The sequence below is a fragment of the Nicotiana tabacum genome, chromosome 6, assembly GCF_000715075.1.
Source record: "Nicotiana tabacum cultivar K326 chromosome 6, ASM71507v2, whole genome shotgun sequence".
Classification (NCBI taxonomy): domain Eukaryota; kingdom Viridiplantae; phylum Streptophyta; class Magnoliopsida; order Solanales; family Solanaceae; genus Nicotiana; species Nicotiana tabacum.
The window spans coordinates 48,464,332-48,488,507 of NC_134085.1; the positions used below are offsets into that span (position 1 = coordinate 48,464,332).

The window sequence follows — 24,176 nt, forward strand, 5'->3', positions numbered from 1 at the left end:
AATTATGGTGTCCCAAGTCACCGGTTTAAATCCCGAATTGAGGAAAGATCGACTCTATTTTATAGTCCGCGAACACAGAAATCCGGGTAAGGAATTCTGTTAACTCGGGAGAAGGTGTTAGGCATTCCCGGATTCCGTAGATTTAGCACGATTGCTCAACTATTATTATTGGTCTAGTTATCTGATTTTTTACAGCTTTTAAACCTATTGTGCATTTTTAACTTTTTAGTCGCTTTTAATATTTCAGGAAAATTTCAAGGTTATTTAAAACACATCGTAAGCCATGCTACATGAAATGCACCCGTGGTTCATGACACATTCTATTTAACCTTGTTGGAAATTGAAGTCGGGTCATATGAAATGCACACCCGGATTTTAGAAATTACAAATCACAACTACGTCACGGGAACTGTACCCGTAGTTATGATAATTTAATAAACCATTTCTTGGCATGATTGAAGATTGCACACGCAACCCTCAAAGACAATTTTCATGTCTATATATTGAGAAGACAGTGAATCATTTAAAGAGAGAAATAACTTTAATCCAAAGAAGTGATTACTAGCCAAACGAATCTGAGGCATCGTTTTCTCAAATAAATGGCAACAAACTAAAAATAGTCTACGAAAAATGGCACAGTTGCATGGTCTACAGACAAATGGATATATGATCACATTCCATTTACACTAATATAAAAATAACTTAATTAATAGTAAGCTACCAACTCAAGAAGAAAGATGGAACCATGCATTGCATTCTCAAATTAGCTACCAAGCAAGAGATTGACTGATATTTTAACACACTTTTATTATATAGCCAAACTTCCTGGCAAAGTAAGAAAACATAATCAAAGTTACTGACTTGTCTCCCTGGGTGAAATGGGATATCAAGGCCTCCCGTAACTTCAATAGCCACAACCACACCGGAAAAGAAAATTCGAATAGGACCGGCAACTTGTCCTCAAAAGGAAAGCCTCGCCAGAAATCTCCAACCTCGGAACTAGCGACAAACGAACGGAGCTTTGGACAGATTCAACAAACGAGCTCCTTAAGAGACTCAAACCTACTAAACTCATGCAGCAAACTGGGAGAAAATGAAAATGGCAATAGCTATAGTCTGAGACAGAAACCTCGCCGGAAAAACCTCGCCGAAGTTTAAACGGAGACCTCACTTAACATTGACTGTATTTGAATGTTTTGGATTGTTTAGGGGGTGGTCTTCAGTCATTTTTGCGCCGAGTTTAAGGTGTTACAAACCTGTTCCTTTCCTATCTATTTTCGCATTGTTCCCGTCCACGTTTTCCTTTTGCGTGCGTCGATGGAGCTCGCCAGAGATGGCAGACATAGAGGAAGGTGGTGTAGGGTAGGCTGGATATGGGGTTCGCGTGTGTGATGGCTCTGGGTTGAAGGGGAGATGGTTCCTTCTCTTTTGTGTGTTAGCTTGAAGAAGGAGATGATTAGGGTGTGTTTTTTATGTTTGCAAATGGCTGCTCCCCTTAAGTATTCATGAAGAAGACGATCGATAAGGTTCGGGGTTCGGGGTAGTTAGGGGTTTTGTGTATTGCGACGCTCATCTTTTGTGTATCTCTAGGTTCGCCCTTTTTAGATCTTCGGCCTTAGGTTTATATTTTTATCTTTTTGCTGATTAGTCCTAGGTCTTTTTGTGTAATAGGTCCCTAGGTTTTTAAAAAAGGTTTTAGGGTATTGGGTTCAGGGAATAGGGCTAGAAACTTGGGCCTTTATGACTAGCTTTACTTAAAAATTAGCTTAATTAACTAAAAATCTACCCATATACAAATATTACCAAAAATATTAATTAACCCTACTTGACTAAAAATAATTATTAAAATAAGACTGACCGTTAAAATAAAACTATATTTTTGGTATTTTTCAAGATTAAAAATGACTACAAAACCATAATGAAACTATTTTTTTGTAATTTTTGTTTTTTGTATGAAAATAAAGTAAAAGAGTCAAAATTAGTTGAAATAACGATATTAGGCCAAAATTAAATATTTACATGCTAAAATCTAAAAATCTTGTAGAGGATCAAAAATCACATGTCTACAACAATCACTAAAGAACTTTTTATTTTGAACAGAGAAAAAGTCATAAGGAACAATACCGCTCGCCAGGTAGTTTGCAATGTCTGCATACTATGGCGCTTCCTCGAGACTCATGGTTAGTAGTTTTCATCTGGAAAAGTTTCCAGAATCTCTTCTACCTCAACCTTCTTTGCAGCTCCTTCCAGTCTGGTTAAATGGTCAGCTACTTGGTTTTCCTTTCCCTTTCGGTCACGGATCTCCAAATCAAACTCTTGCAGCAGTAGCACCCATCGAATCAGGCACAGTTTTGACTCCTTCTTTTTAATTAAGTACCTGAGAGCAGCATGGTCAGTATAAACAATTACCTTTGAGCCTATCAGGTAAGACCTGAACTTGTCAAATGTGAACATCATAGCTAGCATCTCTTTCTTGGTCATAGTATAATTTAGATGGGCTCCACTCAATGTTCTACTTGCGTAGTAATATTGGATACATGATTTTATCTTTTCGTTGCCCAAGAACTGCTCCCACAGCATAGTCACTCACATCACATATCAGCTCAAATGGTTGCCCCCAGTCGGGTGCAACTATGATAGGTGTCGCCACCAGCCTCTTTTTCAATTCCTCAAAAGCCACCCTACAGTCATCAGAAAACACAAAAGGGTGATCTTTTTCAAGCAATTTACACAAGGGGTTAGCAATTTTGGAAAAATCTTTTATAAATCTCCTATAGAAATCGGCGTGCCCTAGAAAACTTTTGATTGCTTTGACAGAGGTGGGTGGTGGAAGCTTTTTTATCACATCAACCTTTGCACGATCCACCTCACTACCTTTACTTGACACTAGGTTCCCAAGACTATACCTTCTTGTACCATGAAATGGGACTTTTCCCAGTTGAGTACCAGATTAGTCTGGATACCCCTTTTGAAAACTCGTCTCAAGTTCACAAGGCAATCATCGAATGAATTCCCCATCACTGAGAAGTCATCCATGAAAACCTTAATTATCTCCTCTACCATATCTGTGAAGATGTCCATCATGCACCTTTGGAATGTGACGGGTGGGTTGCATAGGCCCAAGGGCATTCGCCGAAAAGCATAGATACCATAAGGGCAGGTGAACAATGTTTTCTCTCTATCCTCTAGGGCAATGGAAATCTGATTATACCCCGAGTACCATCCAGGAAGAAAAAAGTGAGACCTCCCTACCATACTATCTAGCATCTGATCGATGAATGACAGTGGGAAATGGTCCTTCCTGGTAGCCAAGTTCAACTTCCTATAATCCATACAGATTCGCCAACCTGTGACTGCTCGTGTAGAGATCAACTCGTTCTTCTCATTTTTTACTACCGTCATACCACCCTTTTTTGGTACACACTGCACTGCACTAATCCTGTTACTATCAGAGATAGGGAATATGATTCCTGCATCTAACCATTTAATCACTTCCTTTTTCACCATTTCTTTCATGTTGGGGTTCAGCCTTCTTTGTTGTTCTCTGGAAGGTTTGTGCCATCTTCTAGTAGAATCTTATGCATACAAAAGGCCAGGCTAATCCCCTTAATGTCTACAATGGTCCACCCAATTGCAGTCTTGCACTCAGTTTGTACCTGCAACAGTTGTTGTGCCTACACATCTAACAAATTAGCTGAGATAATAATAGGTAAAGTTGAGTCAGGTCCTAAGAATGCATACCCGAGATGGGATGGCAGTGACTTCAGTTCCATCTTTGGTGGCTCTTCTATTGACGACTTAGCTAGAGGAGTTTTTCTTCCCTTCAAGTGCAAAGGCTCAAATTCAAGCTCCCTTTTCCAAAAACCTTGGCCTTCAAGAGCCAGTACCCACTCTGCCAAGTATTCACCATTAGCTTCGTCTAAGTTCATGCAACAAGCTGCTAGAGGATCTTTAATGTTCAATGCTTCATCGTCCTCCTCCAACACTATATTCACCGCATCTATCAGAGAGCAATTAACAAATTCACTTGATCTCCGCATAGATTTCTGCACATTGAATGTTATCTCTTCATCATTTAATCTCATCTTGAGCTCTCCAGTTTCACAATCAATTAAAGCTCTCCCAGTGGCCAAGAATGGTCTTCCCAAAATTATGGGAATTTCCTCGTCAACCCGACAGTTAAGGATGACAAAATCTGCTAGGAACACAAACTTCCCAACCTGCACCAATACATCATCTAGAATCCCAGAGGGCCTCTTCATTGTTCGGTCAGCCAGCTGTAGCAGCATAGACGTGGGTTTAGCTCTTCCAATGCCTAGCGTTTTGCAGATATCTAGGGGCATAAGGTTTATGTTTGCTCCCAGATCACACAGTGCCTTAGCAAAAGTAAAGTTGCCTATTGTGCAAGGGATTGTGAAGCTCCGTGTGTCAGACAACTTCTCAGCTATGGGTCTCGTCACAACACCACTGCAAGTCCGAGTTAGCGTAACCATGGCCAAGTCTTGAAAGACAAAATTGTGGGACATCAGGTCCTTCATCATCTTTGCATAACTAGGCATCTCCTTTAAAACATCAATTAATGGAATGTTTACCTGAATTTGCTTCAACATCTCCAAAAATTTCTTGTAATACTCATATTCTAATACTTGGCCAATCTCTGTGGGAATGGTGCTGGAGGTCGCTTCTTCCCTTTGATTTGGTTTTTATCTTGTTTAGCCACTGCTTCTACTGTCAGTTCCGGTGTAGCCTCAGTCTCTTTCATAACCTCTTCTTCTTTGTTGGCGTTCTCTTGCGCATTTTGAACCGTCACCTCAGTTAAACCTGTTGAATCATCTATCCCAATGGGTACTAGCACCAGTATCTCAGTCGGTCTGCTTTTGCGAGCAATTTCTTGCTCCATATCTAAGTCTCTACCATTTTGGAGACTCACTGCCTTCAGTTGCTTCGGGCCCTGCTCTTTTAGATTGATTTGGGTGCCTGCAGGCAACGTCACATGAGGACGATTATTTAAGGCCATGGAAATCTATCCTAACTAGATCTCAATATTCTTAATTGCTGACTCATGTGAGTCTACTCTGTCAGCTAGTTTTCTAATGGACCCAATCACTTGTTGCATCATCCCCTCAAGTTTAGCAAACCCATCTTCATGCCTCACAAGCTGTTGTTGTGGAGGTTGTTGGTAAGCCTGATGCTGATTTTACTGGTTGTACCCTTGTTGCCTTTGGTAAGGCACCATTTGCCCCTATGGTTGCATAGCCCCATGATATTGTTGTTATTGTACTGCTGCTGAGCTGGTCTATATTGTTGATTCTGCTGACCCAAATTCTAACCACTTGGTCTCAGTCCCCCGTAGTTGGCCACATAATTCATGTTCTCCTGATATTGTTGATTATCACCTTCAGCACTCCATGAGCAGACAAATGGTTGATTAATGCATGATGTACATAGACCCCCATTGGTTGCATCAACTATGTGTACCTGCTGCTTCTGGCCTGATTCTTCAACCTTCTTGGTGAGGATGCTCATTTGTATCATTATGGTGGCCATATTTTTAGCTATAGAGTTAGCTGGGTCTAGAGCTACTGAGTGAACCACATGAGTGATTGGAGAGTTCCTTGTTATCCATGTTTGTTCCATCTTATCAAGTAGGATGTTGCTCTCTCTGAATGTTTTGCTCAAAAATGCTCCACCTGCTGAAGCATCAACATTGGCTTTCAAACTATCTGCCAAACCCAAGTAAAATATCTGCCCCAACATCTGCTCAAGAATACCGTGATGTGGACGTAACCAGCAGACCCTTGAATCTCTCACACGTTTCATGTAGTATCTCAGTTGGTTTCTGTTTGAAGCTCAATATCTCATCAATTTGCTGAGCAGTCTTATTGGGTGGATGAAATTTGCTCAAATATTGCTTGACTAATTTCTCCCAAGTAGTGATGGAGTTGATAGGGAGTGAATTAATCCAAGTCTGAGCTGCTCCTGTCACTGAGAATGGAAACAACAACAAACGTATTGCTTTCGGTGTCACGTTGTGCTGCCTCTGCGTGGCACAGATTGACAGTATATTCTTTAGATGCTACTGAGGATCTTCAACGTATGACCTAGAGAATAGTCCATTGTTCTGCAACAAATGTAGCATGTTATTTGTGATCTGGAATGAATCTGCTTGTATCTGAAGGACTATAATGGCATTTGCTAAGTTGTCAACGATGGGTTGTGCCCAATCATATAGTGTTGTTTTTGGCACAAGAGGTGCCACACCCTTATCATTTGGGTCATTTGCGTTGTCTCTATTGTTTGGGTCATTCGTGTTGTCTCTGTTGTTTAGATTATCGTCTTCCATGTCTAGTTCAATTTTTTCGGTTGAGTTCTGTTGTTGTTTGCCTTTTCTGTTTGCACGGTTCAATGCCTGGAACACCTTTCCAGGATCTAATAATGCTTCGAATAATTCACCAGTTCTTGAGGAGTTTCTAGGCATGCACCCGCAACAACCACGACTACAAACATTAGTATTTCAATGGTTAGTTTAAATTGAAGAAAATTGACTACACTAAGAATTCTTGCACTTCTTTTTAACTGCAACCAATAACACCGTTAAGTCCCCGGTAACAGCGCTAAAATTTTATCACGCCCAACTATGCCTTATAAAAAGGACAAAGCGGTCGCTGCAAATATATTCCAGTTAACAAGTCCAGAGTCGAATCCCACAAGGAATTAACCTATCGATCACAACTATTGGACTCACAGAAATTCACGTATTCAATCTTCAGAGATTTTTGAGTAACAAATTGGGTGTTTATTAACTAAATATTACGTAATAAAAATGCATTAATTAAGAACTAGCTATAAACTGTTTGTAAGCAAGAATGAGAATTGTCTAAGGTTCTGATTTCCCCTCTTGTCGAAATCCTTTTCGCTATATTTACTATAAATTTGCCTAAGTCTTCTCTATCAATCATGAGCACTCTGACTTCGTAACTCTCTCCCGAGTAATTACAACAATATACTAGATATATTCTCCTGAATTACGCTTGCTGGACTTAGTTACAGCTCACTTTGATCACACCCAAGGTTTTATTATTCCTAATCCCACCTTTAAACTCTTCGTATTGATCCATATATAGGTTAGGAGTGGTGCTGTTCAACAACTACCTAAATATGCACTCTCCCCTGGGTAATGCATACTAAATAGGTATAGCCGATTGAGGGCCCTTCAATCAATATCAATCACAATATAGTTGAACAAACATAAAAAAATATTAAAGCAAATCTATATTAACATATCAAGAAATTCATCCTCCAAGAGGTTCCATCAAAACCCCAGATTAAGAGTTTAGCTACGCATAATTATTTTTACAATCATAACAGTAGAATCAAAACAAGAGGAAGAAAGGTAAAACTCTATGCCGAATCTTCTGCCTTGCCTCTTGCCTCTTCTTGCCTTCAATAACCCTTCGAAAACCTTGATACTTTCTTTTTGGGCGAGCTGTGCTTCTTATAGGTTAAGGAGAGTTGCCTCGAACTTATGAATTTACCCCTGAAATAAATTTCCCCGGAGTGACGAGCGCGATCGCGCTCGGACTGCAGTCAGACCACGCATATTGCATTCCTTTCTGCCTGACGAGCGTGACCTGGGAGCAGCCGCGGTTGGCCCGCGCTCATGGAACTCAACTGTCTTCCATTTTTTCCTTCTTCTTTCACGCGCACTCACCTCCGATTGGCCTTCCCTGCTCCAAATTAACTCCAAACACTGTTTAATGTCCTCATCATCAGGACTTGCTCCTGCAAAGCACAAAATTCATTGTTAGAGTCATTTGTTGTCATTTAACCTTCATATAGCAATAAAGTATAGCTAAGTTGGGGCGTAAATAGTCACTAAACTACATGAATATAGCCTATTACCAATATTTATTATACCTAAATGAGAAGATCACTCAATATTTAAGTATCACTTATAATTTAATCACGTTAATAATAGGTAGCTCAATATTTTTTCTACTTAAAAACTATACTTACGTTAATCAACAATACAGAATTTAGTTTATATTCTAATGATATTAGCTAAACACTAATTAGATTTAAATAATATTAATTATTATGCCTCAATTCCTAATAAATTGGGTAGAAAGATTAGTTATTTTAAAAAATTTTGTTTTTTATTTAATTTCTTCATATTTAATTCTTTTGTTGACTTTCAATATATTTATAACAACTATTTTATTATTGGATTAGTAACTGCCTAACTGGCCATATCATTCTTAATAGTTTGTAATATTCAATTCAGAAAAGTATCACATTATTAACTTTTATATCATATAAATTATATAAGTACATTTAGCTTTAAATGTTGATAAATATGACATGACATTATCATCAATAAATAGATTAACTAAATATGATGATTTCATTAATAATTGTGTCAAGTTTATTACTTTAAACCTTTTCTTTTCAAGAACATATTATTGTGAGATTATTGCATAATGGTTTATTTGAATCGAAGGAGGAATCTGCATAGCAAACATCCCCAAGTAACTTTTCAAGTAAGAAAATTCCAGGTCAATCCTCAAGAAAAGAATTCAGCAAAAATTATAACAACGAAATCCATAGGTACACCCCAAGTATGCAAATCCCCAAGAAAATCTCCAGAAAGAATTGCATCTAAATATGGAACAATAAAATCCCCAAGTGATTCTCCAAGAAGCAAGAAAATCACCGACAACCTTTAGGTAATTCTCCAAGTAAATAATTCCATTCCTTAGTACTTGCAAATAATTTCTGCAAATAATTCCCCGAATAATATTTTGGTGCAAAGTGGCGCCAAATTTACATGCGAATTTTCCTGGGAAAATATTTTTCGAAGGTAAAATATTCTAGAAATTAAGAATTTTAGATTTCTGCATGAAAATCCGAGAAAAATTCTCCCAGAAAATCCCCAGGTAATTCGCATTATTCTTGTAGTGACATTTTAATATTTCTTTCGAGAGAAGTTTTTATACTCACACAAAATACTATAATATGTTTAAAATCACAAATTTTAAAAGTTTTATAGCTATATAAATATTATGGCATATTAAAGACACCAAATTTCAAGGATCTTTTTTCTTTCTTAAATATTGTGTTAAGCCAAAGTATGACAAATAAAGTGAAACGAAGGGAGCAATATATATTGGGAGAGAACCATGAGATAATATATACAGTGGTTCCTGGTTGCTTGATGTATCTTTTCCTCACGCTGGTGCTTGGAATATAATCGTCAACAATAAAGATCAAGAATATCATGGTAGAGTGGTCCTTTATTTTTTTTTCTAGTCTTAACAGGATCCCCATTTTTTTTTCTTCTTTTGGGCCTATTCCAAAATGGTTAGGCTGTCCATTTATCATACTTGTTTAATTACTGTCATTTGAAGCAATTGTCTATCAGGATTGTTTTGTCTGCTTTAGCGGAACACAGAATTCTAATGTCTAGTGCATGAATACAAAAACATCAACTTGCAGAATTAATAAGAAAATTAGATTCATTATTCCATTCTACAAAACAAGAAAGGACTGTATGTATATACATCTGTTGTAGCCACGGATCGAGTTCCACCAACAAGTGACACGGCTTTGCATAAATCAGCTTGTATGCAGAGGCCCTGATTGGAGTTTTGTAAGTGGTCCGATACGTCCATAGAGCATCATAAAACTTTGCAGCTAAGTCCTTTCTATTCACACTAACCATCTTCTTGAGAATCTGCTTTACCTGTCTATTTGACACCTCAACTTGACCACTAGTTTGAGAATAATAGACGGTTGCAACCTTGTATTTGACCCTATATTTTTCTAAGAGATTATCCAACAACCTGTTAAAAAAATGTGTGCCTTCATCACTTATTAATATATGCGGTGTAACAACATGATCGGTCGTTTTATGTATTTGTGTCTCGTTTCCCCATTCGAAGCTCTCTGTATGTGTATTTGTGGTTGTGCGACTTGAGGCGATGATTGATTGGGTTTCAGAGAGGTTTTCTATTGATTTGGAATGCTTGGTTCTTAGTTTGGAAGCTTAGGTTGGAAGTGTTGTCCGAGGTTTGACTAATGTGGAAAAAATCCCGGAACGGTATTTTAGTGGCCTAAATATATTCGTATGGTGATTTTGGACTTAGGTGTATACTTGAAATTGAATTCGGAAGTTCCTAGGTTGATTTGGCTCTTTTCACAGGAAGTTGGCAATTTAGAGGTTTAGAAATTTTCTAAGTTTGACCATGAGTTGACTTTTTGGATATCGAGTTCGGATTTTGGTTTCGGGACTTGGAATATGTCCGTTTTGTCATTTGAAACTTGTGCACAAAGTTTGGTGTCATTACGAGTTGGTTTGGTAGGAACTAGATGATTGGTTGTGGTTTTAGTGATAATTGAGTTTCATTGTGAACTCTATGTGTTTTGGTGTTCGATTCATGGTTCCGAATGTTATTTTGGTGTTTTGAACTCGCGAGCGAGTTCGTTTAATGTTTCTAGACTTATGTGGATGTTTAGTATGGAGAGGCTTGGGTGAGTTTCGGAGAATGTTTTGGACTTTGTTCATAGTTGCTAGTTTGTTGTGCTGGAGTTATCACAAATGCGAGCACCAATTTGCATTAGCATATACGACATTGTAATGATCTGATAGGTCGTTTTAAGTACTAGACATTATTTTCGTGTTCCGAGACCTCGATTAGCTCCATTAGGTTTTTCTTTATTTGTGTGCGTGGTCCGTCTCGTTTTTTGGAAAGTTTTTGCATAAAAATTTGAACAAAAAGTGATTTTAGATTTGAAATGTGGCTTGAGTTGACCACAGTCAATATTCTTGGTAAACAACATCGGATCGGTATTTTGACGATTTCGGTAGGTTCATATAATGTTTTGGACTTGTACGCACGTTTGGTTGGGATCCGGGGTGATCGATACTTGTTATTTGATGTTATTTTGAAGATTTGAGGTAGCGAGCAAGTTTGTATGATATTATTACACTTGTGTGAATGTTTGATTTGGAGACCGAGAGGCTCAGATGAGTTTCGGGGGAATATCAGATGAGCTTGGGATATTTTGCAACTGTTGGTGCATTACTGCAGATCTCGCATTTGCGAGCATGGGCCTGGGTTGGGTGACCTCGTATTTTGCGAGAAAAATATCTTCTTTTGCACATTGTGGGCAGTCACTTTTGCGAACGTCTTGGTCGCATTTGCGACCACTAGTAACAATTGTCAGCTTCACATTTGCGAAGCATTTGGGCGCATTTGAGATGGGGGACCTTTTGCATATGCTAACAAAATGTCGCATTTGTAACTTCTGGGCATCTAATGCACTAATCGCATTTGCGATCAGTGTGTCACATTTGCAGGTATCACATTTACGAACAAGAGTGCACAATGGCGATACCTACAGCTGGGTAAAAGAGGAAAAAATCAGAACATAGCTCATTTTACACTATTTCTCAACTCCAAATACTCTAGAGGTGATTTTTGAAGAACCTTTTCTTCCCAAATTCATTGATAAGGTATTCTAATTCATTTCTTATATTTCCCATTACTTTACACGAGTTTTTAACATCAAACCTTTGATTTTTATGGTAGAAATTAGGAATTTGGGTAGAATATAGGAATTTATAAAATTGAGAGTTAGACCTCAAATTGAGGTCGAATTTCGAAATAAATTTCATAACCGGGCTCGGGGATGAATGGGTAATCAAATTTTGGTCCGGATCTCAGATTTTGACCAAGTGGGCTTGGGTTGACTTTTGTTGACTTTTTCATTTTCATCAAAGATATTTTCATTCGTGGGTAGTTACTGAATCTTATTTTGAATTGTTTGAATGATATTTGGCTAGATTTGATTGGTTTGGAGGCCTCTTCGAAAGGAAAAGCCGTGGTTGATTGTTGAGTTGGTTGCGCAAAGAGGTAAGTATCGTGTCTAAATTTGACTTGAGGGATTTAGGACTCGTTGGTCTATTTGTTATTTGAATTATATGGGAAAATAGTGTATATATAAGGTAACGAGTGTATATATGCTTTCACGGGTTAAAGCATTCGGGTTAGGATATTTATTTATTGTTTTCAATTATTTTATGACTTCATTTAATCCATGTTATTACTTGTTAAATACTTTAACTGTTACTTGCTTTTAATTGTTAAATTCATGTCTTTATTCGTTATATGCCGTAATTGCTAATTACTTCCATGTATATGTGTCTTTATTTATTTATTGCCTTTATTTGCTATCAAACTTTGTGTGTTGTTAGATAGCCACTTTTTTCTGTTTTATGTCTTTAATTAGGTAATTCTCTTATTATATTTTATTTGAGAAACGCCATAGTTGGCTATAGTTCATCTATATTATTATTCTGTGGGATCGGGTTGCATGTCAAACGGAGAAGACTTGCTATTTATATACAATTGTGGATCGGGTTGAGCATATTATTTTTCTGCACAAGGAAGACTTGCTTTTCCATATACAATTATGGAAAAGATATTTATTATTGTTGATTGTTATTGTATCCTTGTTGAAATTGAGGAGTTGAGCATATGTGTTATTCTGGGGCCCTTTGCTACGTGTTTTTAGTACCAGTTTTATGTTAAATTCTTGTTTTTCCTCTATTTATGCTATTATTTTATTTATATTCACACATGTTTATAGTGAGTACCTTGTTATAGGCTCGTCACTACTTCGTCAATATTAGGGTAGGTACTTACAAAGTATATGGGGTCAGTTGTACTTATGCTACAGTTCTGCATTTCTTGTGCAGATTCTGGTGTTGGACCCAACAACAGTTAGTAGAGGCTTGCTCAGATTAACTTTTCACAGACACTTGAGGTATAGTTGTACAACGGTCACAGCCCCTGAAGTCCCTTTCCTTATCTTGTTCTACTATTCGTTTCATTTCAAACAGTTGTATTTTCATTCAGACATTTAGTTGTAGCTCTTATAGTATGCTCATGTACTTGTGACACTAGAGATGCTTCAGTTCTATTTGATCCAGGCTCTACTTGTTCCTATGTGTCATTCAAGGAGACTTCTGTACTTATCTTCCATAGGCTATGGAGTTAGGAACAATTTCACTTCTATTCTTCTCTGGCGTGCGAGTTTATTCTACCATTAATGATTGAACTCTTCTATTCTTGATCTCTCGCTGATAGCGAGTACACGCACTGCATTTCCAGTTGGACAGCAACCGGAGCCCCTAGCAGCAGCTCCTACGAGGGGCAGAGGTCAAAGCTGATCTCGCGCCAGAGGCTCTAGGAAGAGGCAGAGCTCAGCCTAGAGCTCAAGCAGCAGCACCAGCAGTGAAGCCTTAAGTAGATTTTGATGAGGAGGTTCCAGCTCAGACTGCACCTGTTGGAGCAGCTCAGGTTTCGAAGGGGCTCATCGCCACCCCAGTGTTTCAGGACGCTTTGGTCCATTTGGGGGTCCTTATGGAAAGTGTGGCCTAGGCCAGTACATTTCCTATGGCACCAGCCGTCTCACAGGCTGGAGGAGCACAGACTCCCGCTACTCAAACTCTAGATCAGATGGTTCCTTAGTATTAGACTCCAGCATCCCTGTTAGTTGGGGTAGTTCATCCAGTTGTTGTGGCACAGGTCGATGATGGACATGCCATGTCTTCTGAGGGGTTATTAAGATTGGACAAGTTTACCAAGCTCTTAACAGATCACTTCAGTGGAGCACCTTCTGAAGACCCATATGATTATCTTGACCGCTGCTATGAGGTGCTGCGGAACATGGGTATAGTTGAGACCAATGAGGTCTATTTTGCTCTGTTTCATATTACGAGTTTCGCCAAGAGATAGTGGAAGGATTATGTATCTACCAGACCAGCAGGGTCGCCTACTCTTACTTGGGACCAATTCTCTCACCTATTTTTTGAGAAATTCCTTCCTATCACACTTAGAGAGAGTTACTATTAAGTTAAAGTAAGAAGTTTATAAGGGGTGATATGGGGTATACGAATTCCAATTGGAGCTTGTTGTTCGTCGCAATGTAGTTATGACTTGTTGTTGTTTTATGGTGTCTTGTTATTGATAATTATGTATTGCTGGATTTCTCTGGTCATTATTGTTTGTATATGGTACTGGAGGAGGCTCTTGTTACAGGGGAGATGCTGCCCAAATTTAAATAAATGAGCTACTAGTTTAAGTTGCGGACGTAGCCGTTACTAAACATTGATTTTGAATCTCCTTATGCTATGCTAGATTTAGTTAAGTTGCGGATGTTGTGCTTTCACAACCTGGTCTGAGGTTGAGTCATCAAACGCGGTTATCATAGGTATTATTGCAGTTTGCCATAGAGATGCTTCAGTTCTATTTGATCCAGGCTCTACTTGTTCCTATGTGTCATTCAATTTTTCTTCATATATGGTTGTTCCTTGTGATTCTTTGAGTGCTTATGTGTACGTGTTCACACCTGTAGAAGATTCTATTGTTGTAGATTATGTCCATCGTTCATATGTGGTTACTATTGGGGGTCTTGAGACTAGCGTAGATCTTCTACTTTTCGATATGGTTAACTTTGATGTCATTTTACGTATGGATTGGCTGTCACCTTATCATGCTATATAGGATTATCACTCCAGGACGATGACCTTAGCCTTGCTGGGGTTTTCTCGATTAGAGTGGAGACAGACTCCTGGCCATTCTACCAGTAGGATTATCTCTTATATGAAGGCTCGACATATGGTTGAGAAGGGGTGTCTAGCCTATTTGGCTTATGTCCGCGATTCTAGTGCAGAGGTTCCTTCTATGGATTCAGTACCAGTTGTTCGTGAGTTCCCAAAGGTATTTCCTTTAGACCTATCGGGGATGCCACCCGACAACGATGTTGACTTCTTTATTGACTTGGCTCCGGACGCTCAACGCATTTCTATTCTGCCACACCGTATGGACCCGCCAGAGTTGAAATAATTGAAGGAGTAGTTGCAGGATTTTCTTGATAAGGGCTTCATTAGACCTAGTGTCTCGCCCTGGGGTGCGCTTGTGTTGTTTGTGAAGAAGAAGGATGGATCGATAAGGATATGAATAGATTACAACAATTGAACATAGTCTCCATCAAGAACAAGTATCCATTGCCGAGAATTGATGACTTATTTGATCAGCTTCAGGGTGTGAAGTTATTTTCAAAGATTGATTTGAGGTCTGGCTACCATCAGTTGAGGATTAGGGCATCTGATGTCCCTAAAATAGCTTTTCAGACTCGGTATGGGCATTATGAGTTTCTACTGATGTCATTTAGGCTGACAAATGCCCTAACAACATTCATGGATTTGATGAACCGAGTATTCAAGCCTTATTTAGATTCCTTTGGGATTGTGTTTATTGATGATATCTTGATTTACTCTCATAGCCGAGAGGAGCATGAGCAGCATCTTTAAATCATAGTTCAGACTCTAAGAGACAACCAGTTATATGCTAAGTTTTCAAAATGCGAGTTTTTGTTGGACTCGGTCGCTTTCTTTGGGCACGTAATATCGGTGGAGGGCATTTAGGTGGATCCTAAGAAGACTGAGGCAATTCAAAACTGGCCTAGACCCATATCACCTACGGAAATCCTGAGTTTCTTAGGTTTGGCGGGACATTACCGTCGGTTCATGGATGGGTTTTCATCTATAGCATCCCCATTGACCAACTTGACCCAGAAGGGTGCCCCGTTCATATGGTCATGCGAGTGTGAGGTGAGCTTTCAGAAGTTCAAGACTGCTTTGACTATGGCGCTAGTTTTGGTATTGCCTATAGGTTCAGGATCTTATACAGTATATTGTGATGCATCTCGTATTGGACTTGGTGCAGTATTGATGCAGGTAGGGTGATTGCATATGCGTCGCTGTAGTTGAAGGTTCACGAGAAGAGTACCCTGTTCATGACTTAGAGTTGGCAGCCATTATTCATGGACTGAAGATTTTGAGGCACTATCTTTACGGCGTGTCGTGTGAGGTATTCATTGATCATCTGAGGTTGCAGTATTTGTTCCAACAAAAGGAGCTCAATTTGAGGCAGAGGAGGCGGTTGGAGCTATTGAAAAACTATGATATCACCATGTTGTATCATCACGGAAATGCCAATGTGGTGGTTGATGCCTTGAGTAGAAAGGCAATGAGTATGGGCATCCTTGTGTACGTTCCAGCCGATGAGAGGCTACTTGCTTTAAATATTCAGGCTTTGGCCAATCAGTTCGTGAGGTTGGATGTTTCAAAGCCCAGTCGTGTTCTAGCTTGTACAGTTTCTTAGTCTTCCTTGCTTGAGTGCATCAGGGAGTGGCATTATCACAACCCTCATTTGCTTGTCCTTAGAGACATAATGCGACAAGGTGGTTCCAAGCAGGTTACTGCTGGAGTTGATGGAGTTTTAAGGATGCAGGGTCGTGTTTGTATGCCTAATATAGATGGACTTTGAGAATTAATTCTTAAGTAGGCCCATAGTTCCCGGTATTTTATTCATCCGGGTGCCGTCAAGTTGTATCAGGACTTGCGGCAGCATTATTGGTGGAGGAGGGTGAAGAAAGACATAGTTACATATGTATCTTGGTATCTAAATTGTCAATAGGTAAAGTATGAGCATTAGAGACCTGGTGGTTTGCTTCAAAAGTTAGAGATTCCTGAGTGGAAGTGGGAGCATATTACTATGGATTTCGTTGTTAGACTCCCATGAACTCAGAGGAAGTTTGATGCAGTTTGGGTCACTGTGGACAGACTAACCAAGTTAGCGCATCTCATTCCTGTGGCATTTACCTATTCTTCAGAGCGGTTGGCTGAGATTTACATCCACGACATCGTTTGTCTTCACGGTATGCCCGTTTCTATCATTTCTAATTGAGGTACGCAGTTCACCTTGCATTTCTAGAGGGTATTACAGCGTAAGTTGGGCACGCAGGTTGGGCTGAGCATAACATTTCATCCTCAGACGGACGGATAGTCCGAGCATACTATTCAAATATTAGAGGATATTCTCCGCGCTTGTGTTATAGACTTCAGAGGTTCTTGGGATCAGTTCTTGCCACTGGCGGAGTTTTCCTATAACAACAGCTACCAGTCGAGCATTCAGATGGCTCCCTATGAGGCATTATAGGGTAGACGATGTCGATTGCCAGTTGGATAGTTTGAGCTAGGGGAGGCTCGGTTGGGTATAGATTTGGTACATGATGCCTTGGATAAGGTTAAGATTATTCAGGATCGACTTCGCACAGCTCAGTCCAGGCAGAAGAGTTATGCTGACCGTAGAGTTCGTGATGTTGCATTCATGGTCGGAGAGAGGGTATTGCTTCGGGTTTCACTCATGAAGGGTGTGATGAGGTTCAGAAATAAGGGCAAGTTGAGCCCTAGGTATATCGAACCTTTTGAGATTCTTCAGAGAGTGGGTGAGGTGGCTTACAAGCTCGCATTTCCACCTAGTTTATTAACAGTCCATCTGGTGTTCCATGTGTCTATGCTCCGAAAGTATCATGGTGATCCATCCCATGTGTTAGATTTCAGCTCTATCTAGTTGGACAAGAATTTGACTTATGAGGAGGAGCCAGTGGCTATTCTAGATCGGCTGGTTCATCAGTTGAGGTCAAAGAGTTATCCTTCAGTTCGAGTGCAGTGGAGAGGTCAGCCCATCGAGACAACTACTTGGGAGTCTGAGTCGGACATACAGAGTAGATATCTACACTATTTCACCAGTTCAGGTACTTTTCTATGTCCGTTCGAGGACGAACAGTTGTTTTAGAGGTGGAGAATGTGATGACCCGATAGGTCATCTAGAGTTTTAGAACCTAATTTTGTGTTTCGAAGCCTCAAATATCTCATTTTAGCCTTCCTCGATTTGCATGCATAGTCTGGGTATTTTTTCGGAAAGCTTTTATGTTAAAAATTCATAAATATGAAAATTTTGCCTTAGAATCTATTTGATTTGACTTCGGTCAATGTCTTGAGCAAATGGACCCATATCCGCATTTTGACGGTTTTGGGGGGTTTGTTTCGTGATTTGGGACTTAGGAGTATGTCCGGAATCGAATTCAGAGGTCCCTAGCTCGAGTTATCATATTTTGTTAAAACAATGAGGTTTAAAGGCTTAATGAATCTAAAAGTTTGACCAATGTTTGACTTTGTTGATATCGGGTCCGTATTTTAGTTTCGGAACCCGGTGGTCCATTACTATATTTATGACTTGTTTGTCAAATTTGGTGAGAAACGGAGTTGGTTTGACGTGATTCGGACATCCGGTTGTTAAAATAGAAGTTCATGAGTTTTCTTGAATATTTCATTTGATTTGGTGTCCAATTTGTTGTTCTAAGTGTTATTTTGGCGATTTGATCGCGCGAGCAAGTTTGTATGATGTTTTTAGACTTGGGCGCATATTTGGTTTAGATCCTCGAGGGCTTGGGTGAGTTTCGGATAGGCTACGGAGTGAATTTAGACTTAGAAAACATAGTTGATGCATCTGGTTCTGGTGCTGGTCTCTGATTTCGCAAATGCGAGGTTAGTGTTTGCATTTGCGAACAACCCAAAGTCCTGTCAGGTTCGTATTCGCGAACCACTTCTTCGCATTCTCCAACAATGCCTGAGTCAGCAAGGATCGCAATTGCGATCAGGAGGTTGCATTGGCGGGGAGACCAGAGTACGCATTTGCGAACATTTCATCGCAAATGCGATGAAAGCAAAGGTGCGAAGATTTCACAATTGCGAGGTATTTTTCGCAATTGCAACATCTGCAACAGAACATATATGAGTTAGATGGGATTTTTGTTCATTTTTCAAATTTTCAAAACTAGAAACCCTAGAGGCGATTTTCCCAAGAGCCCTTTTTCCCCAATCCATTGGTAAGTGATTCTTACCTATTTTCTTTCAATCTTTCATTACATTTCATGAGAGTTCAACCTAAAATCTAGTGCTTTCATGATGGAAATTGGGGGTTTGGGTAGAATTAGGGATTTTTATAAAAATTGAGATTTCGACCTCAAATTAAGGTCGGATTTAAAAAACAAATTACATAATCGGGCTCGGGGTGAATGAGTAATCTGGTTTTGGTCCAAATTTCTGGTTTGGACCAAACGAAACTGGGAGTTGACTTTATTTGAATTTTTCACTAATGACCTAAATTGAATCTTTTGCAATCGTAGGTGGTTTCGAAGGCTTATTTTGAATCGTTTGGTTGTAATTTGCTAGATTTTTTTGGTTCGGAGGCTTGTTTGGAAGGCAAAACTGTGCTTGATCTTTGAGTTGATCTTTGGAGTGAGGTAAGTGTTTAGTTTAACCTTGACTTGAGGGAATTAGGAACTCTCGGACTATGTGCTATGTGAATTTCATGTGTTGCAGCATATATGCAAGGTGATGAGCGCTGATACGCTACCGAATTACTTGTTTTCCCCGATTTTCCGCTTTTATTTAATTATCTCCTTGCTTGTCCTAAATATTACATGCTCTAAATGCCTTCCATGCTTATTTGCTACCTGTTAATCAATATTTTCCTCTGTTAATAATGTTAGATCCTTTCATATTTTCATGATTTGCTGCTACTTGCTTTAGCTGACTTACGTGCACCTTCTAATTGTCATTTACTGGACTTGACTTACTCTGTAGTATTACCTATATGAATTCCCGTGTTGTACAAGGTTTCCTTTTTGGTTCAGTTTGGCATTTATTGATCGTAAAGGTTCTCGTGATTTGAATTATTGATTTGACTGTGCACATTGAGTATTTGGTACTAATATGGTACGATCGGGTTGCACGCCGCAACAGGCGAAATAAGGATGGATTGATATGGTGGAATAAGGGTGAATCTGTACTGATACGGTAGGATTGGTTTATACACTACAACAGGTGGAATAAGGGATGGATTGATACGGTGAAATAAGGGTGAATTGTGATATTGATATTGTTATATGGTGGGATCGGGTTGTGCGCCGCAATATATATATATATATATATATATATATATATATATATATATATATATATATATATATATATTATTTACTTTTGTTGATATTATTACGATGAAATAAGGGAGGACTTTATGTTGTACGGTGGGATCGGTTTGCGTGCCGCAACAATCTATGTGTTTCTATTTCCTTAAGCTATGTTGGTTTTTGGTATTTTTACTTGAAACTATAAGGATTGGTAATTCTGATCGTCACTAGCTTATTTCTTGAGACTGTAGCTATTATCTTCAGTTGATTGTCTTATTTTGTTTCATACTTCCTTTTCTGCCTTTATTATATACTGCATACAGGTTGTAGTATAGGTGACCTGCCTTAGCCTCGTCACTACTTCGGTGAGGTTAGGCTCGACACTTATAGAGTACATGGGGTCAATTGTACTCATACTACACTCTGCACTTCTCGTGCAGATTTTGGAGTCGATCCCAACAACAACTATTAGCGTGCTTGGATTGATCAGTTTTGCGGAGACATGAGGTACAACTGCTCATCGCCAGTAGCTCCTGGAGTTCCCCTCCCTTTTATTTAGCTATGTATTTTACTTCAGACAGATTTATATTTATTTTAGACCATTGTATGTACTATTTTTGTAGCTCATGCACTTGTGACACCAGGTCCAAGGATTTTAGAAGACGTTTAGTTGTTTTAGCTTTCACATTTTACTTTGGATTTCTGCAGTTATTCCAGTTCTTTCTCTTTATTTAATCTAAACTTTTAAAAATAGATAGACTATTTTAACGTAGGCTTGCCTAGCAAGTGAAAATATTAGGTGCCATCATTGTTCCGACAATAGAAATTCTAGGTCGTGACAAGTCAACCCGGGGCCCATATGGTCAAAATTCAAGATTCAGACCAAATCCCGTTTATTCATTTACCCTAAGCTCGGTTATATGAATTATTTGAAATCCGACTTCGAGGTCTAAATATCAATTTTAAAGAATTTCTAAATTCTATCCAAAATCCCTAATTTCCACCTTGAAATTTCGTAGATTTGATAATGAAATTTATGAAAAAGTAATGGAAATTGGTGGAAAATAAATTAGAGTTGCTTACCAATGAATTTGGGAATAAAAAGCTCTCAAGAAATCGCCTCAATGGAGTTTAGGGTTGAAAATGATGTAAAATGAGCGAAGTCCTGAAACTCCTTTCTTTTATCTACCTGTAGGTATCACAATTGCAAACTCTTATTCGCAATTGCGATGCCCGCAAATGCGAACTACAAATGCGAATTGTGGCCCAGTTCATTAGATGTCACAAATGTGACAAACCCCTCACATTTGCGACAACTCCCTCGATCGCAAATGCGGTCATAGATTCACATTTGCAAACTTGAACAACCCAGCACCATGTCGCAAAAAGGACACTATTGTCGCAAAGACAATCCCAGTCATTCACAAATGTGACAATTTCTTCGCATTTACGAAGCATGCCTGCCCAACCCATATTTCGCATTTGCGAGCCTTACATTGCAAATGTGAGGCTCACAATTGCGATCAGGTCTTCGCGATTGCAAGATCTGCAACACTTCACCTCATACTGCTAGGCTTTAATAGTTCCAAAATCAATCAAAACTCAGCTGAAACTCACTTGAACCCCTCAGGCTCCTATCTGAACATTTACACAAGTGTATTAGCATCACACAAACTCGCTCACTAACTCAAATCATCAAACTATTATTAAATATCAAGAATCGGCCACCAAAATTCAAAATTTTCAACTTGAAACTTAACATTTGCAAAATTCCACATAATACGCTGAAACGCAATCATGTCACCCAGGATCCCAAACAAACATATATATAAGTCCAAAAAAATCATACAAACCTACCGGAATTATTAAAATATCAATACGAGGTCATTTATTAAAAAAGTTGACTATGGTCAACTCAAGGCTGAATTTAAGTTAAAAATCACATGTTCTTCAAAATTATACACATAACATATCCGAAAATCAATATAGACTATACACGTAAGTCATCAATCATCAAATAAAGCTATTGGAGGTCTCAGAACACAAAAAAGAGCTAATACTCAAAATAACCTATCGGGTCGTCATATTCTCCACCTCTAAGAGAAAGATTCCTCCTCGAATGAACATAGAAATGTACTTGGACTGGAAAAAAGGTGCATGTATCTACTCCTCATATCGGAATCGGAATCCTATGTAGGCTCCTCGATGGCTAACCTCTCCATTTCACTTTCGTAGAAGGAAACTTTTTGACCTTATCTTACGAACCTGCTGATCAAGAAACGCGATCGACTCCTCCTTATAGGTCAAATTCTCATCAAGCTGCAGTGTGCTGAAGTCTAAAACATGTGACCTATCTTCATGGTGCTTTTGAAGCATGGAAATGTGAAATATCGGATGTACCCCTGCCAGGATAGATGGCAATGCAAGCCTGGATGCGACCTCCCCAACCCTCTCCAAAATCTCAAATGGGTCTATAAGCCATGGGCTCAACTTGCCCTTCTTCCCAAACCCGCATCACGCCCTTCATAGGTGACACTCGAAGAAGAACCTTCTCAACCATCATGTAAGATAAATCTCGAATTTTCTTGTCTGCATAACTCTTTTGCCTAACTGAGCTGTACGAAGTCGCTTCTAAATCACCTTAACCTTTTTTTAAGCATCATGAACCAAATTAGTGCCCAACAATTAGAATTCGCAAAATGGTTAAAAAAATAGCTAACCACCCATATTATCCACAAAAAAATTTCAGATAATAAATTTTTTAAATATGGGTCAAATATGGATAAGAACTATATTATCCATTTAGAAAATTAATAATCAATGGGTAACCAATGGATAACCAATGGGTCTAACTTTTACATTTGTAAAGCCTCAATTGAGGGTTCCTCAAGTTAGTGAGACTAAGAATTCTCCCAAAAGTGATCATATGTAAGAAGTCATGGATAATATGGTTACCTATATTATCCGCTGGTTAACCAGTTTTTTATCCATGTTAAATATGGCTCGGATCAGATAATTTATCCTTTTTCTCATTACCCATTTTCAACCCGAACCATATCCAATACGACCCGCATGTTTGCCACTCATACCAACAATCTATCCTCATTGGACTCAAACTAACAAACCGGCAAACGACATTGCCTCTCATATAAGGCCTCGTATGGAGCTATCTGGATGCTTGACTGATAGCTATTAATGGACGCAAACTCTACTAGGGGTAAAAATTGGTCCTACTAACCCCCAAATCTATAGAGCATGCTTGCAAAACGTCCTCCAAAATCTGAATAGTATGTTTGGACTGTCCGTTTGTTTGTAGATGAAATGCATTACTCAGCTCTACTGGCATGCCTAAGTCACGCTACATGGCTCTTCAGAAATGCGATGTGAACTACATTCCCCGACCAGAAATAATGGTGGGCACGCCATGCAGGTAGAAATCTCCTAGATGTAAATTTGAGTCAACCATTCTAAAGAATAGGATGTCATTACTGGAATGAAGTGCACGGACTTAGTCAACTGGTCCACAATAACCAAAACTGCATCATATTTCCTCAAGATCTATGGTAAGCCTACCACAAAATCCATAATGATACGCTCCCACTTCCTCTTCGGTATCTCCAATCTCTTAGTCAACCCACCTGGTTTCTGATGCTTATACTTCACCTATTTATAATTCAAGCACCGAGAGACATAATCAATAATATATTTCTTCATTCCCTGCCACCAACAATGTTATTTTAAAACACGGTATATCTTCGTGATACCTAGGTGGATGGAATAGCGCGAATTGTGAGCCTCTTTAAGTATCGGATCTCGTAATCCATCAACATTTGGAACACAAATCTGTCCCGGAAGCCGCATAACACCATCATCTCCAATCACAACCTCCATAGCACCACCCCACTGCACATGTCTTTCAACACCAACAAGTGAGGATCATCAAACTGGCGAGCCTTGATGCGTTCCAACAATGATGACTTTACCACACCATAAGCAAGAACCAGACTAGGCTCCGAAACATCCAACCGCATGATCCGATTGGCAAATGACTAAACATACATGGCTAGTGGCCACTCCACTGCCGGTAATTATGCCAAACTTCCCATGTTCTCAGCCTTCCTACTCAATGCATTGGCCTTCTCGAGATGATATAATATGGTGATATCATAGTCTTTCAATAACTCTATCCATCTCTGTTACCACGAATTAAGGTCCTTTTTCTTGAATAGGTGCCTAGGACTTTGATGGTCGGTATAGACCTCACATGGAATGTCGTATAGATAGTG

At 39.1% G+C, this 24,176-nt stretch overlaps 1 protein-coding gene across 1 annotated transcript; it reads right to left on the bottom strand.

The window, feature by feature from the left end:
- Positions 1 to 3,674: 3,674 nt before the first annotated feature.
- On the bottom strand, positions 3,675 to 4,610 carry LOC142181803 (uncharacterized). Its single transcript, XM_075255357.1, has 2 exons — positions 4,221 to 4,610; positions 3,675 to 4,046 (listed from the first exon to the last, which is right to left on the bottom strand). The coding sequence occupies exons 1-2, from the start codon at positions 4,608 to 4,610 to the stop codon at positions 3,675 to 3,677; spliced, it is 762 nt and encodes a 253-aa protein (XP_075111458.1).
- Positions 4,611 to 24,176: the final 19,566 nt, after the last annotated feature.